This window comes from Dendrobates tinctorius, unplaced genomic scaffold, assembly GCF_039654945.1.
Source record: "Dendrobates tinctorius isolate UK_male_01 unplaced genomic scaffold, ASM3965494v1 ptg000155l, whole genome shotgun sequence".
Lineage (NCBI taxonomy): Eukaryota > Metazoa > Chordata > Amphibia > Anura > Dendrobatidae > Dendrobates > Dendrobates tinctorius.
The window spans coordinates 24,893,070-24,911,220 of record NW_027361822.1 but is presented as its reverse complement, the minus strand read 5'-3'; the positions used below and the strand labels follow the sequence as shown (position 1 = coordinate 24,911,220).

Here is an 18,151-nt window from a genome sequence, read left to right as displayed (position 1 = left end):
GTTTTGATGATTACAATTAATTATCACTTTTAGATTATCAATCTCAAAGTGCTGGAACTTTTGTTATTTTTTTTTTCTTCAATGTTTAACCCACATGGATGAGACAGTCATTATTGACAACAGAATCTAATGGGCATCGTGATATAGGAAAAGGGATTTTTCAACAATAGATCTTGAGTACAAAATCTGTACATATTTCATCCCCTGATGTTTCCCCTTTTTATCTCCAGTAATTGTATTACAGGATCCTTTATAATAATACATCGTCATCTTCTTCTCATTCAGGTCCCTTCAGTATAGTATTCTTTCAGTGGAGATCTTCTTTATAAGAGAATTTTCCTGATTTGCTCCATCAAGAATGGATGAGGACAGGGACAAGATGGCGGAGAGAATATTACATCTCACCCTAGAGATCCTCTTCCGGCTTACTGGAGAGGTGAGAGATTCTGATGACGTCACATTACATCATTCTTATCTATGGGAATAACAGATGGACAGAACTGGAGAGGTGAGGACTCTGGGAATGTCTGTAGTGAGATTTATTAATGTGTCTCTCCATAACCAGGATTGCACAGTAGTGAAGAAGACCTCTGATGAGCGCTGTCAGGCCCCTGGGTCTGAAGGATGTGGAAGACCCCTGAGCCCAATCACGGGGCCTCCACCTCATCCCCTGATACATGAGAATATCAATAACCAGAAGATCCTAGAACTCACCTACAAGATGATTGAGCTGCTGACTGGAGAGGTGACACTGCTGGGAATGCTGGGAGATTATACAGTAATGCTATGAAGGGATCTGGGGGATGACGGTATCATTGTATGTGTCAGGTTCCTATAAGGTGTCAGGACATCACTGTCTATTTCTCCATGGAGGAGTGGGAGTACTTAGAAGGACACAAAGATCTGTACAAGGACGTCATGATGGAGGTTCCCCAGCCCCTCACATCACCAGGTAATAGACAGGACTAAATACACACGGTCTATAATTATCTGTATGTAAAGAATGAATTCAGTCCCTGTATATGTTTCCTCCAGTTCTATCCAGTAAGACGACAACACCAGAGAGATGTCCCCGTCCTCTTCTTCCACAGGACTGTAAAGAAGAAAATCCCAATGTTCCTCAGGATCATCAGGTAGATGGAGAGAAGGTGTCATGAGATCTCCCCTATGATGTGTAGACGGCTGTGAAGGTTTTGTGCTCAGTCTTGTTTTATCCACCAGTATTATATGTTTTATACTTGTGTAATGAGAACGGTGGAGATGGCAGGATTAGAGCTGATCATAGGTGTGACTTCTCCATCTGTTTCAGGGTGAAGATCTGACCCATATTAATACTACAGAGACATATGTGAGGGGTGATGAGGGGTGCAATGAGAAGATTCCTACAGATAAAGACCCAGGTGAGTAGTAACCATTAACTTCAGAGAAGTGACAGATTCTTCTCATTCACTGGCTGTCACTGCTTTATAGGTTTTATCAAGTGGTCACCATTCTGCCACTGTCCCCAATACTTCTACACCACAACACCAAATTAAAAAACTGTCCCGCCGCCAAGTATAGTTACGCAATATTAACAGCCATATGATGCCATAGAGTATGACTTGATGTATTTTAACCATAACATTCACGGTGATACCAGACCACCACGTCCCTGTACAGTAAGATGAGAAGATTTCCACCTGTCCTAAATCTTGTCAAATTTCTCTAAGCAGCCCCTGTTTTGATATAATGTTCGCTTGTATGGTATAATTGAATTTACCAGTTCGATCCATGCTTTGGGAGAGGGATGTGCACCACCCATCCAATGTAATGCCAACATCTTCCTAGCCAGAAAGAGAGTCTCGCGTAGGAAAATCTTAACATAGTGTCCCCATATTTTCTCATCTAGAACCACAAATAAGCAGACTAGTGGGTTAAGGGTTACGAGGAACAGGGGTTTGTACTAGGGATGTCAACAACAATGTTACCTCATTCCAGTAATAGGGCAACCCCATATCATATGCACAAAATTTGCTTCCGGCGAGCGACATCTCAAACAATCTGATTTTCGGGACCGACCCATTTTGAAAAGCTGTGACGGAGTTAGATATGACTGACCCAGTTATATGTAATACACCAATCTATTATTGAATGATGGGGACACCTTAATTGAAGATTCAAGAATCTCCTCCCAATTCTCATCTTGAGCATCAGGGATGAGACCCTCCCACCTTCCCTTAATTGACACTATAGCGGAGTTAGTTCCCACCGACAACATGTACGTGTATAAAGCAGAAATGAGACCCTGGGGACCTTGTGATTTAAGCATTCCTATTAAAGAGAAAGATGAGAGAATTTGGGTCGTACTCTTATAGCGTAATTGCGACTGGAAAGCTGATCTGACCTGAAGGTAGAGAAAAAATTGGGACCTCGGGACATTATATTAGATTGGATTTGTTCAGAGGACATTACCTTCATATAAATCCTTGATCGAGGAAACATTAAGTGAAATCCAGAAATCAGTGGACGGGTGGCCCAGCAACACCGGGAAATGAGTATTGTTCCATAGCGGCATTTCAGCTATAATATCCTCAAAGTGGATTACTTTTTTAATTTGTCTCCAAACTGACCACGGTAATTGAAGTAAAGGTAATAATCGAGGGACATTAAGTTTATCTGCTTCTAGGAATGCCCAACGGGCAATCAACTTTTGCAGCATGAGCTGGATGACTTTCTGAGTGGAGGAGGTAATTATCGGGCATCCGTTTACTTAACCCCTTAATGACCTGACCATTTTTTGCAATTCTGACCAGTGTCCCTTTATGAGGTAATAACTCAGGAACGCTTCAACGGATCCTAGCGATTCTGAGATTGTTTTTTTCATGACATATTGGGCTTCATGTTAGTGGTAAATTTAGGTCGATAATTTTTGCATTTATTTGTGAAAAAAACGGAAATTTGGCGAAAATTTCGCAATTTTCACATTTTGAATTTTTATTCCGTTAAACCAGAGAGTTATGTGACACACAATAGTTAATAAGTAACATTTCCCACCTGTCTACTTTACATCAGGACAATTTTGGAAACAAAATTTTTTTTGTTAGGAAGTTATAAGGGTTAAAAGTTGACCAGCGATTTCTCATTTTTACAACAAAATTTACAAAATCATTTTTTTAGGGACCACCTCACATTTGAAGTCACTTTGAGTGGTCTATATGGCAGAAAATACCCAAAAGTTACACCATTTTAAAAACTGCACCCCTCAAGCTACTCAAAACTACATTCAAGAAGATTATTAACCCTTCAGGTGCTTCACAGCAGCTAAAGCAATGCGGAAGGAAAAAATGGACATTTTAATTTTTCCAACAAAAATTTTCTTTTAGCATCAATTTTTTCATTTTCACATTGGTAACAGGATAAAATGGATCCTAAAATTTGTTGGGCAATTTCTCCTGAGTACACCGATACCTCATATGTGGTTATAAACCACTGTTTGTGTGCACGGCAAGGCTCAGAAGGGAAGGAGCACCATTTGACTTTTTGAATGGAAAATATGCTGGAATATTTAGCGGTTGCCATGTAGAGTTTGGAGAGTCCCTGTGTGCCTAAACATTGGAGCTCCCCCACAAGTGACCCCATTTTGGAAACCAGACACTCCAACAAACTTATTTAGATGCATAGTGATCACTTTGAACCCCCAGGTGCTTTGCAAATTGATCCATAAAAAAAAAAGACCTTTTTTTCACAAAAATGTTCTTTTAGCCTCAGTTTTTTCATTTTCACATGGGCAACAGGATAAAATGGATCCTAAAATGTGTTGGTCAATTTCTCCTGAGTACACCGATACCTCATATGTGGTCATAAACCACTGTTTGGGCGCACGGCCCGGCCCGGAAGGGAAGGAGCACCATTTGACTTTTTGAATGGAAAATTAGCTCCAATCGTTAGCGGACACCATGTCGTGTTTGGAGAGGCCCTGTCTCCCTAAACTTTGGAGCTCCACCACAAATGACCCCATTTTGGAAGCTAGACCCCCTAAGGAACTTACCTAGATGCATAGTGTGAACCCCAGGTGCTTTACAGAAGTGTATAACGGAGAGCCGTGAAAATAAAAATAATTTTTTTCCCTCAAAAAATGATTTTTTACCCGCTATTTATTTTCACAATGGTAACAGGAGAAATTGGACCCCAAAAGTTGTTGTCCAGTTTGTCCTGAGTACGCTGGTACCCCCCCCCCCCCCCCAGGAACTTATCTAGATGCGTGGTGAGCACTTTGAACCCCCAAGTGCTTCACAGAAGTTTATAACGCAGAACTGTGAAAATAATTTTTTTTCACAAAAATCATTTTTTTTAGCCCCGATATTTTATTTTCCCAAGGGTTTACAGGAGAAATTAGACCCCCAAAGTTGTTGTGCTATTTTTCCTGAGTACGCTGATAACCCATATGTGGGGGTAAACCACTGTTTGCGCATACGTCGGGGCTCGGAATGGAGGGAGCACTGTTTGACTTTTTGAACGCAAAATTGGCTGGAATAAATCATGGCGCCATGTCGCGTTCTGAGACCCCGTGATGTGCCTAAACAGTCGAAACCCCTCAATTCCAACTCTAACCCCAACACACCACTAACCCTAATCATAACCCTAACTACAACCCTAACCCCCAGCACACTCCTAAACCTAATCCCAACTCTAACCCTAACCACAAGCCTAACCCTAATCCCAACCCACCCCTAACCCTAATCTTAACCCTAATTCCAGCCCTAACCCTAATTCTAACCCTAAATGGAAAAAAATATTTTTTTTATTTTATTGTTTGTGCCTGGCTTTGGGGGTGATAAACGGGGGGTGCATTTACTTTTTTTTTCATTTTGATCACTGTGAGAGTTTATCACAGTGATCAAAATGAAAAATGAATGGGCGGCTGGCAAATTCATGGGCGCCACCATCTTGGACAATGGCAGGCGCACTGCGCATGCGCCCGCCATTTTGCAAGATGGCGGCGCACGTGATCCGGACGGCGGAACAATGGGAGCCACAGCAGGACATCGGAGGTGTGGGGGGGGAATGATAGGAAGGGGGAGCAGATGATGACGGTGGCAACCGATCGCCGCCATCCATCAGTGGCGGGGCCGATCGGCCCCGCTAGTCGGTGTGGGAGGGGTCGGGTGTCGGTGTCCGGCCATGGCCGATGCTATTGCTGCATCGGCCATGGCTGGATTGTAATATTTCACCAAATTTCATTGGTGAAATATTACAAATTGCTCTGATTGGCTGTTTCACTTTTAACAGCCAATCAGAGTGATCGTAGGCACGTGGGGGCTAAGCCACGCCCCTGAGATTAACCATAGTGTCCTCTGTGTGCGGGTCGGGTGACCTTTCAGTGACCCCGGTCACCCGACCCGCAGGAGGGCGATTTATAGCATGACGCCTACGTAGGCGTCATGGGTCGTGAAGGGGTTAAAGCCTTAATCTGTCCGGCCAGATAATATAAATAGAAATCCGGTAATGCCACTCCCTGCATCTGTTTAGGCCTCTATAGAGTGCAAAGTTTAAGCTTAGGTCTGGTTTTCCCCCATATAAAAGATATGGTCAGGAAATTTAAGTTTGTAAAGAAGGATTTAAGAATCAACACCGCACTATGCTGTAGGGAGTAGCTAAGCTTAGGAAGTAAAATCATCTTAATTAGATTTATATGGCCGGCTACAGATAGCGGAAGCTTACCCCACGAGGCAAATTTAAGTTTGACTAGTTCCAGTAATGGAATGATATTGAATTGTAGGTCGAGCTCACTATTTTTGGATATATTTATTCCTAAATATTTAAAATGAGAAACCATAGGCAACAAAGATAAGGTATCAAGGTGGGCCATTGGGCTGTGGGATCAGGATAATAGGGCGGACTTATCCCAATTAATATATAGTCCTGAGCATTTACTAAATTTATCTATAGTAGTAATCACATGTGGGAGCGTCTCTTCTGCCCTGTCCATGAATAACAGCATGTCATCAGCTTATAAGCCAATAGTGTCTAGGCGATCATCTATGCTTATATCCGTGATATTTGGAGAGGACCTTACGCGTATTACTATTGCCTCGATCACAAGGGCAACGAGGGCCAGGGAGAGGGGGCACCCCTGACGCATTCCCCCAGATAGAGAAAACGATTCAGATACAGAATTATTTATAATTATACGAGCTTTAGGTTTCGCATATATTGCACCAATCCACTTTTGAAATCTAGCACCAAAACCATATCTCCATAAACATGCAAACAAGAAAGGCCATTCAAGGCAGTCGAAGGCTTTAGTCATGTCCAACGACGCCAGAGCCCAATTATTGTCCGGCACCAAAGAACTATATTGAATTACCAATTGGACCCGTCTGACAATAATAGAAGTGCTCTTACCAGGCATGAGACCAGTCTGGTCAGGGTATATAAGATTCAGTATAGCAGAGTTCAGTCTAAAGGCCAAAACCTTGTTAAAAATTTTATAATCTACATTAACAAGCGATATGGGGCGATAAGATCAACACTCAAGGGGGTCCTTCCCTTCTTTCTTAAGTATAATAATATTTGCTTCATAAAAGGAGTCTAGCAGATATTCCCCTTCCCAAATCCCCCGATACACCCTCAAAAGAAGTGGTGCTACTATATCCCTATATTTTCTGTATATTTCAATAGGGAACCCATCTGGTCCAGGAGCCTACCCAGAGGCCATATCCATCATGGCACCTTCTATTTCCTCCATAGTGAAATCAGCATCTAAAAAGGCCTGCTGAGTAGAACTCAGCGTGGGGAATTTTATGTCCGATAGTCCAGGCATTGTAGGATACCGAGACCACTCCTAGAACTGTATTATGCTCTATAATAATCATAGAAACGGTGATGTATATCCAATTTCCAGATTTGGAGTATAGTATTAGGCTAGTTTCACACTTGCTTTTTTTTGCAGCGCGTTTTTCCCGCAAAAAAACGCATTAAAAAAACGCATACAAAAGCATACAACTGCTGCGTTTTTTTCAAGCATTTTTATGAGCATGCATGAAAAAAACGCAGCATTTTTATGCGTTTGTAAGCGTTTTTAGTGCGTTTTTACCGCGTTTGCGGTTTTTTCCAACATTAGGTGGCCCCTCACACTAACCCAAACCAAGACTTTACTAACCCTAACCCTAACTAACCCTAACCCTGACCCTAACCCTAACCCTAACTAACCCTAACCCTGACCCTAACCCTTAACCAAACCATACTTAACCATAACCCTGACCCTAACCCTTAACCAAACCATACTTAACCCTAACCCTAACCCTAACCCTGACCCTAACCCTTAACCAAACCATACTTAACCCTAACCCCAACCCTAACCCTAACCCTAAACCCCTTTAACTAACCCTAACTCTAACCCAAACCCCTAAATTCCATGGTTAAAAAAAAAAAACGCTTGTGCAAAAAAACGCATACATAAGCATGCCAATGCGCACATATGCGCACCCATAGGCTATATTGGCCATTTTTAGCGCAAAACGTGCGCATATGTGCGCATGCGCTTTTTTGCAGGGCCAAAAAATGCAACATGCTGCGTCTGGAAAATACCAACGCATACCCCAAAAAAACGCAGCGCATGAAAATCGCATACATGCGCATGGCAGCGCGCAGGTATGCGCACCCATGTTAAATATAGGGGAAAAAACGCATGCGCAGGTTAGCGTTTTTTTCCAGCGCTAAAAAACGCAAGTGTGAAACCAGCCTTAGATGTGTTATGTTGACATAAAAAAAAAAAAAAATTTACTTGACTGGTTCCCCAGTTCAAAATAGGACTGACGGGTAAAAAATAGTTTGCGTTTAGATTTAGTGTCCATGTATTGGGTGTTTAACCTCTGGGAAGTCAGCCATGCAATTTTTTCATGACATATTGTACTTTGTAATATTGGTAAAATTTCTTCCGTATGACTTGTGTTTATTTGTGAAAAAAAACAGAAATTTGGCAAAAATTTCACAATTTTCCAACTTTGAATTTTCATGCCCTTAAATCACAGAGATATGTCACACAAAATAGGTAATAACATTTCCCACATGTCTACTTTACATCAGCATAATTTTGGAACCATCATTTTTTTTTGTTAGGAAGTTATAAGGGTTAAAATTTGACCAGTGATTTTTCATTTTTCCAATAAAATTTATAAAACCATCTTTTTAGGGATCACATAACGTTTGAAGTCACTTTGAGGGGTCTATATGATAGAAGATACTTAACCCCTTAACGACCGCCGATACGCCTTTTAACGGCGGCAGTTAAGGGTTCTTATGCCTCAGCGCCGCTTTTTAACGGAGCTGAGGAATATGGGTATAGTGCCCCCCAGAGTTGGAATTTCTCCATGGTCTTAGCTACCTGGGGAAGCTGAGACCCCAGAGAACATGATTCGGGTCAGTTATTGCCGACCCCTGTGTTGCGATTCCCGTTATTAATGGTAAAATTGCGACCCCAATAAAAAGTCAGATTTTCCATTTAATTTCTCTCGACTGATGTGATCGCACATCAGAGGAGAGAGAAATCGGGTCCACCGAGCCCCCCACGTTACCTATTGTAACGGATCAGTAGTCCCTCAGCCCCCCTCCTTCCTCGGGCAGAAAGAAAATGGTGGGTGCATGTGCGTGCACACGCAAAGATCTGCCTGCCTGCACCCGGCAGCCGATGAGAATTTTACCATTGGCTGCTGGCTTTTGATTACTGTGACAGACCCTATCACAGTAATCAGAAGCCCCCAATATTAGTAAATATGGCAGCACTTGGGCAGTGCCCCTCTTTTCTCTCCTTGTAGTTATTCTGGGAGAGAAGCGAGATACACTGCGTTCAAGCGCTTCCCTGTCAGAAATATAAAATAATAATTTCAGCCTCCGCAAACCCCATAATACGTCCAATTACCCACCCCCGTTCTCCGTAATTTCCACATCCCCGTTGTAGGGGATTATAAAATTTGTTTATATTTTTTATAATTTATTTTTTGTATTTTTAGAATTTTTTGCGGTTAGGGTTACACATTAGGGTTAGGGTTACGCGTATTGGGGTTAGGCAGTAAAAAAATACTAGTATTAGATTAGAGTTTGCCTAACAAAAAACTAAGAAAAAAATGGTCCGCAGAATATTTAGCGCAGAGCAAGCGTACAACCTATGTTCCAGCAGTGAAATGAAATCTGCCTCTGAAGTAGAGCAGTTTTCATGCAGTGATGACGACTCTTCCTCCACAGGATCCCCCAGCCTGATGGTAGAGGAGTTGGTCATCACTGCTGAAGCTAGAGAGGCAGAACCAAGCCATCTTTTTTATAGCGTTTTATTCTTTGTTCGACAATATGATGATAAAGCATTGTTTTTTGCCTTGTTTTTTATTTGAGGTGTTCACTAAAGGGGGTAACTATTGGGACAGTTTTATAGGATGGGTTGTTGCGGACAAGGTGATACCAAATATGTGTAATATTTATTTATAGATACAATATCTTTTGATATTTTTTTTTTTACTATTTTTGATTTTTTTGTAAATATAAAATGTTTACAATTATTTAAAAAAAAAAAAAATTTGCCTTTTTTTTTACTTTTGTTACTTCATCCCACTATGGGACTATCAGTTTTTGCAGGCTGATCGCTTGTATAATATGGGGATACAGCAACATCCCCATACAATGCAAACTGTCAGCTCTGCATTGACAGAGAAAGTGGCTTATCATGTACTGCACATGATCAAGCAATTTTCTTAGCTCTGGTGACTCGGATGTCGTCATGACGACATCTGGTTACCATGGCAACGATTGGGACCCCGCACCACCCACGGGGTTTCCGATCCAAAGGCAGACGGGCTGTCATCCCTCTACCGGCTCCCGGAATGTTGCGATTGCTTTCAATCGATCGCAGGATTCAGGGGTTAAAGTGCAGGCAGCGGTGCATGACTGCTCCTGGCACTTAGTGCCAGGTGTCAGCTGTCAGAATCAGCTGACACCCGGTGGCGATCGCCCGCACACAGCCCGTGTGCATGGGCAATTGCAATGAAATAATAATCCATCCATGGTCAAATGGGCCCAAGGCACAGGGACGTATTATGACATCAGATGTCAGAAAGGGGTTAATCTGCAAATTGAAATGACACGTGAAATATGTGCTGACAACTTAGAAAGTCATTAGAACAATAATATTACCCATAAGGGTGATCTCTAGGTAAAAGGAGAGGGTAATGATGCGGTTGCCTACCTAGAATCCTGACCTTTTTTTTTTTTTTTTTTTTTTATTCTACTTTCTCTACTTTCCATACTTATGTATTATTATTATTATTATTATTATTATTATTATTATTATTATTATTATTTATATAGCACCATTGATTCCATGTTGTTGTACATGAGGACGGGTTCCATAGAAAATACAGATATCGCTTATGGTAAACAAAGTAATAATGACCGACTGGTACACAGAAAAGAAGACCCTGCCTTTGCGGGCTTACATACCACAGGATTGTAGGAAGGAGACGGTAGGTTGTGGGAGTTGCAGCAGCTCCAGTGTTGGTGAGGAGGCAGTGGGGTCATTTCAGGCTGTAAGCTTTATTGAAGAGGTTCGTTTTCAAATTTCATCTGAAGGATTTGAATGTGGTGGATATTCGGACGTGTTAGGGCACAGAATTCCAGAGGATGGGGGGATATTCGGAATAAGTCTTGGAGGCGATTGAGTGAGGAACAAATAAGTGAATGAATAATGTGAACTGGCGCACTGCTAATACCTCAATGAATATAGGGCGGAGGTGCAAACCAGTGGTCAATACATGAATTCAAAACAAAAAAGAAAAAAAAGCAGACCACTGATAGGAATGCACACTGCCAGTATATCATAAAAAGAGATGACTTTATTGATAACAAATGATTAAAAACATTAAAAAAACACACAGTGAAAACCGTATAGGTCCTGTGCACACTATAAGTATTAGGGTGTGTGCACACTCTGCGGATTTTGCTGCGGTTCCGCAGCGGTTTTGGCCGCTGCGGACCCGCAGCAGTCTTTGCTGCGGTGTACAGTACCATGATGATTCCCTATGGGAATCAAAAACCGCAATGCAGACGGTGCGGAATTTTCCGCGCAGATTATCTGCGGTTTTCAATCCGCAGAAAGAATTGACATGTCAATTCTTTCTGCGGATTCTGCTGCGGTTTGCCATCTCCTCCATTGAGGAGATGAAATACCGCAGGGCAAAACCGCAGAGCAATCCGCAGGTAAAACCGCAGGTATTTTGACCTGCGGTTTCACCTGCGGATTTTACAAAATCCGCGCGGATGAATCCGCACCTAATCCGCAGCGTGTGCACACAGCCTTAGAAAGATAGTACAAATAACAGCTCCATAAGAAAAAGCCAAGTAAGAAACAAATACAATCATATAAATGGCAATTCATTTAACTATGCAGGAGATTTCAAACAGACATAAATGGTCACTAGATAAGGAGCTGCATAATAAACCCCCCCATGGAAAAGCAGACCACTATAACAGCTACAGAGGCCTCTGCGCCTTGTGCTCACCATCTGGTCTCCCATCTGAATGTTCAAGGGCTCGGCCGAGCCAGCACCACCTGAAATTCCCACATGGGTAAGAAACTTTAGTCTTTGTATTTAGACCTATGCTCTGACCGCTAGGCATGGTAAACAGATTGAGTGATTAGTGAGGTCTTAGGCCTATTACTGCAGGGCCTCTGTCCTTTAGTTTATTGAATATGATTCTTATACTATGTTGTATGAACAAGGACTCCCTTACTTATAGGTCTCTCAGGATATACTGATATTCCTGCATTGTTATATCATAATATCAATACTAGATTTTGCCTTTCGGCCATTTCGCCTATATGGCGTTAGCAGCTATGACTAATTTTTCAGGTGGTTTGCGGTCGAGTCTTCCACCTTATGTACTCATGTATTTTGTATTTATACGTGTTTTTATATCTATATCAATAAAGGTATTTAACTAATTTTTGCACAAAAAACTTTTTTGTGTGACTCATTCATTGGGATTTTTTGAATCTGGGCGTTTTTGAACTCATGTATGTTTTGTAGGTTTCACACAGTTGATGATGCAGAGTAAAAATTGTAAATATGCCATTTTAGTGCCCGATACATAGTGCCCAACTCGTGCTTATAGAGACATGCACAACATAAGTGTTTAAGTGGGTTCTGCTCAGTACAGCAATGCCAAAAATATGGACACTAACAGTGTTTGGGCATATGGCAAGGCTCAGAAGCGAGGGGGACATTTTGTCTTTGGAGCAAGGTATTTGCTTGATTGGTTGTTGCTTTTCAAGAATCATTGAGCAAACCCTCTAATTTTCCATTGAAAGATGATGGACCTGAGTAGGGGCTTGTTTATGAAAGATGAGTAAAAAAATTTTCTATCATTTTGACCCACATATCATTTTTTGGTGGCTTCTTATTCCAATATTAGGTAAGTAGTTTGTGCAAAGATAGTGGAATTTCATGGTCAACTGGTTCGTGCTCTGAGGTCTCTTAGATTGTGAACTGTTTTTGTCTTGGTAAACCAATTTTTCTACATAAAATATCCATAGAAATTGCAATATATCTAGAAATTTAAAAATAAGGATTCTTTATTAAATAATTGGTTTTATTCTTGGCAGATGACTGTACCTGGAGATCAGAGGGACATCAGACATCTTCAGTTCTTAAATCAGAAGCCCTTGATATCACACAAGATATAACTGAATTGAATGCCATTACTCCAGATATTTCATCATCCCTTCACAGCAAAGATCTATCATCTGATCCTTTTAAACAAGACTTATCTCCGAATGCTTCAAAAATTATTCAGAAAAATAAAAGCCACAAAAGAGGCGTTAAAAATCAAATTTCTCTTACAAAAAAGAAGCCATTTTCAAATTCAAAGAATGAAAAATGTTTTTACCCTAACAGTTTTTTTGTTAAACATCACAAAATTCACACAGGTGAGAAACCTTTTTTATGTTCAGAATGTGGGAAATGGTTTGCAAATAAATCAAATCTTTTTACACATCAGAAAAATCACACAGGAGAGAAGCCTTTTTCATGTTCAGAATGTGAAAAATGTTTTGTAAGGAAGACACAGCTTATTACACACCAGAGAATTCACACAGGAGAGAAGCCCTTTTCATGTTCAGAATGTGGGAAATGTTTTAATCAGAGATCATCTTTATTTGCCCATCAGAGAACGCACACAGGGAAGAAACCTTTTTTATGTTTAGAATGTGGGAAATGTTTTGTAAGGAAGACACAGCTTATTACACACCAGAGAATTCACACAGGAGAGAAGCCCTTTTCATGTTCAGATTGTGGGAAATGTTTTAATCAGAGATCATCTTTAGTTGGCCATCAGAGAACTCACACAGGGGAGAAACCTTTTTCATGCTCAGAATGTGGGAAATGTGTTAAACAAAAATCAGATCTTATTATTCACCAGAGAGTTCACACAGGGGAGAAGCCATATTCATGCTCTGAATGTGGGAAATGTTTTACACAAAAATCAAGTCTTGTTAAACACCAGAAAACTCACACAGGGGAGAAACCTTTTTCATGTTCAGAATGTGGGAAATGTTTTAATCAGAAATCAGATTTAGTTATGCATCAGAGAACTCACACAGGGGAGAAACCTTTTTTGTGTTCAGAATGTGGGAAATGTTTTGCAAATAAATCAAATCTTTTTACTCATCAGAAAAATCACACAGGGGAGAAACCCTTTTCATGTTCAGAATGTGGGAAACGTTGTAATCACAAATCAGATTTAGTTGTCCATCAGAGATCTCACACAGGGGAGAAACCTTTTTCATGTTCAGAATGTCAGAAATCTTTTTCAAGTAAATCATATCTTGCTGCACATCAGAGAACTCACACAGGAGATAAGCCATTTTCATGTGAAACATGTGGGAAATGCTTTATTCAGAAATCAATTCTTGTGACACATCAGAAAACTCACACAGGGGAGAATTCTTTTTCATGTTCAGAATGTGGGAAATCTTTTTCAAGTAAATCATATCTTGCTGCACATCAGACAACTCACACAGGAGATAAGCCATTTTCATGTGAAACATGTGGGAAAAGCTTTATTCAGAAATCAGTTCTTGTGACACATCAAAAAATTCACACAGGGGAGAAGCCGTTTTCATGTGCAACATGTGGGAAATGCTTTATTCAGAAATCAAATCTTGTGACACATGAGGATACTCACATAGGGTAGAGAAACCTTTTCCATGTTCAGAATGTGGGAAATGTTTTGCAGCTCAAACAAGTCTTGTTAAACATCAGAAACTTCACAAATGAGAGAATCTCACATTTTGACTATGGAACACTTTAACCAGAAATTATAGTTATTCACCGGAAAAAATCACACAGGATTATTGATCAAAATGCAGGAAATGTTGGGCAAATAAGTCAAGTCTTCTTAAACACCAGATAACTCACACATGGCAGAAGCCATTTTCATATTCTGAATGAGGTAAATTTTTTTATTCGCAAATGGCATCTTCTTGAACATCATACGTCTCACACAGGGAGAAGGCACAATCACATCTAAAAGGTAATAAATGGTTGACTTAAAGGGAATCTGTCACCTCACTTTTGGCTTATGAGGTGCAGCCACCGCCATCAGGGGCTTACCTACAGCATTCTGTAATGCTGTAGATAAGCCACCGATGTAACCTGAAAAACAAGTTAAGGCCCCGTTACACACAACGATATTGTGAACGATATCGTTGCAACGTCACCAGTTTGACGTTGCAGCGATGTCAAAACGAGATCGTTGCGTGTGACATATAGCAACGATCAGTTGGCTGATCGATAATCGTTGCCTAATGGTCTGCGCCATAATTCTATCGTTGGTCTCCCGCTGGGTAGCACACATCGCTGCGTGTGACAGCGAGAGACCAACGATCAGCGACGCTGAGAGCTGGTATCCAGGATAAACAGCGGGTAACTAAAAGCTGCGCGGCTCTTGGATACCCACTGTTTACCCTGGATACCAGCTTGCTCGCTGGTCCTGATCGCTGGTGAGTCTGTCTGTGACAGCTCACCAGCGATCAGCTAACTATGTCCCAACGATCCCATCCACGTCGGATCGCTGGGACATTGAAGCATGTAACGGGGCCTTTAGATTACACTCACCTGGGGGGTCTGGTCCGGTCCGATGGGTGTCACAGTCCGGTCCGGCGCCTCCCATGTTTTAGCGATGACGTCCTCCTTCTTCTGCCATGGCTCCTGCGCAGACGTACTTTATCTGCCCTATTGAGGGCAGAGCAGAGTACTGCAGTGCGCAGGCGCTGGGAAAGGTCAGAGGTCCTGCACACTGAAGTACTTTACTCTGCCCTCAACAGGGCAGATAAAGTATGCCTATGCTGGAGCCGCGGCTGAAGTAAGAAGGAGGACGTCATCGCTAGAAGGTGGGAGGCGCCGGACGGGCCGCGACACCCACCGCACCGGACCACGTCCCCCGGTGAGTATAATATAACTTGTTTTTCTTATCTTTCAGGTTACATCGGGGGCTTATCTACAGCATTACAGAATACTGTAGATAAGCCTCTGATGGCTGTGGCCACATCTTATAGGCCAAAAATGAGGTGACTGATTCCCTTTAACAGTCATATTTTATTGAACATCAAAAAAACTCAAACTGGGAAAAAACAATATATTTTGACAAACACTAAAAGAAAACACATGACAGACAGTCATAGTAATGACAAATAAGTAAGCGAGAAAGAGATTGTAATTTAAAACACAGATGCAGTTACTACCCCTGTTTCCTCGTAAATAGGGCGCCCCCGAAAGTAAGGCATGCTAGGAGGAGCACTGTGCCCGCTAATATACGGCACCCCCCTGAAAATAAGGCATACCTTGTTCTATGCATGGGGCATGCAGTTGTCTAGCTCCCGCTGTTCGGTGCCCACTGCTGCAGCCGCGCTGTTCGCAGGAGTTAATCACAGCCTCGGAGCTGTGTGCCGATCTCCGCCCATGAGCCCTGCGACAATCACAGCACAGGAACCATGGGCCAGCTGACGTCATCCATAGTCTGATTGTTCCTGCGCTCTGATTGGCCCAGGGCTCCTGCGCTGTGATTGGCCCAGGGCTCCTGCACCACCAAAGCACTGAAAGCAGCACCGCCGAGGAAACCAGTAAGAAAGTGAAAGTGTGTGTCTGTATGGGTGTGTGTCTGTGTAAGGGTGTGTGTGTGCTGCAGTGGGCTACTGTGATAATGGGAGGCTGCAGTGGGATACTGGGATGGTGGGAGGCTGCAATACTGTACTGTAGAATGATGGCGGCTGTAATGGAATGATGGGGGTGCTGTTTTGGGGACTGTAAAGGGATGATGAGGGCTGCAATGGGATGATAGGAATATTTGGGGCTGCAAAATAATGATGGGGCTGCTACGGTAAAGGAACTGCTGTGGGTGATTGTTACGGTAGCGGTACAGTGTCCAGAAACTGTGTGGGAGCCATTTTAGAGCCCTTATGTTTTGTGGCCCTGTGTGGGAGTCAGGCAATTACAGTACCGTACCGTAGTGTGTTACTTTGATCTGTTTTCTGCTGAACGGTCTACCGTAAAGTACCGTACTGTAAAAGAAATACCGTAAACAATGGTGATACGGTATATTTTTACCCGTAGACATGAGCGCTAAAAGCAAGAGCTATTCCATCGAGTACAAAAAAGGAATCGTGGAAGAATCTTGGGGCAAAAATCTTACTGAATTCTGCAAAGAGAAAATGTTGAGTGTCCGATTGGTCCAAAAATGGCGAGCAGATTACGGTAACCTCAGTCAACAAGTGGACAGCAGAAATGCTAAAAAAGTGCAAGGTTGGATCTGGTCGGCAACCATTATATTCCGAGCTGGAAGACCTGATCTGTGAGTGGGTTGCTGACAGGAGAGCAAAGACATTGGTTGTGACTATGGCTCAGATTCAAGAATTTGCCCTTGCAATGCCACCACAGTTTGAAATTGCTCCTGAAGAATTCAAGGCATCACAACACTGGTTGGATAACTTCCTTCAACGAAGTGAACTGTCTTTGAGAAGATCCACAACACTCTTTAGGCTGGAAGATGCTGAAATTATTAAACGCTCATTTGCATTCAAGACCTTTGTTGATGACGCTAACTTCTCTAAATACAATCTTTCCAACATGATTGCCATGGATGAAACTGCAGTGTTTATGGGCCAAGCATTTCAAACAACAATTGAACAACGAGGTGCCTCCTCAGTGTACGTTCCCTCCACTGCTTATGAAAGTGCACGTGTTACCTGTATTTTGGCGATGCGTCTGGATGGCACTAAAGTCCCACCTTTACTCATTTCAAAGGGCAAGAAAGACAAGATTGAACGTGTTTCAGGCATTTATATTCTTGATACTGAAAAAGCCTGGGCCACACAAGCAGTTATAAGGGTCGATTTAATGCTGCCGCTTGTTATGCGAGGGAGCCAAAGAGGAATGCTGATCTGGGATGCAGCCAGCACACACCACGCCAAAGACATGAAGAACTTCCTTCATGAGAGAAAAATAGATCAAATAATGATTCCTGCAGGAATGACGGCTTGTCTCCAGTCTCTTGATAACGCCATTAACAAGCAATTCAAGGACAATTTGCATGTGGAAATCAATGACTACATTGAAAATAGAATGGAGAGAAATCAACGTGGAAACTTTGTGAAACCTAAACTGCCAGAGATTGTGACTTGGGTGAAGAATTCATGGGAGAAAATCACTGACACTTGCATTGCAAATGCACAACGAGCAGGCTACCTTGACAAGAAGTGCTCATTTAAGGACAGTGCTATTGCTAGACATGAGAGATATGGGCCAATGATTTAGAAAGAAATGGAGTCCCAAGAAATTCCACAGGAACTTCAGAGTTTGGATTGTTATGATGATGTTCCAGAAGATGATGACATGGTTGTCATTGAATAAATCTCGTTTTGTGTTATTAAATATTGAGATCAGTAAATGAACCATTGTTCGTTGTTTTACATGTTGTACATGGAAATACCGTAATTATACGGTAGTAACAAGAAATTCTTGATACGATTCACAGTTTATTTGATTCTACTGTTTTGTGATGACTACTGTTCAGCATACGTTGGTATGATAATAAATGTTAAATTTTTTTGACAAAAAAAAAATTGGTCAAT

General features: G+C 41.8%; 1 protein-coding gene across 1 annotated transcript; it reads left to right on the top strand.

Moving 5' to 3' along the window:
* The first annotated feature begins 290 nt into the window (after positions 1-290).
* On the top strand, positions 291-14,582 carry LOC141051214 (uncharacterized). Its single transcript, XM_073548095.1, has 6 exons — positions 291-436; positions 566-745; positions 829-952; positions 1,036-1,133; positions 1,310-1,400; positions 12,629-14,582. The coding sequence occupies exons 1-6, from the start codon at positions 359-361 to the stop codon at positions 14,215-14,217; spliced, it is 2,160 nt and encodes a 719-aa protein (XP_073404196.1). The 5' UTR covers positions 291-358; the 3' UTR covers positions 14,218-14,582.
* Positions 14,583-18,151: the final 3,569 nt, after the last annotated feature.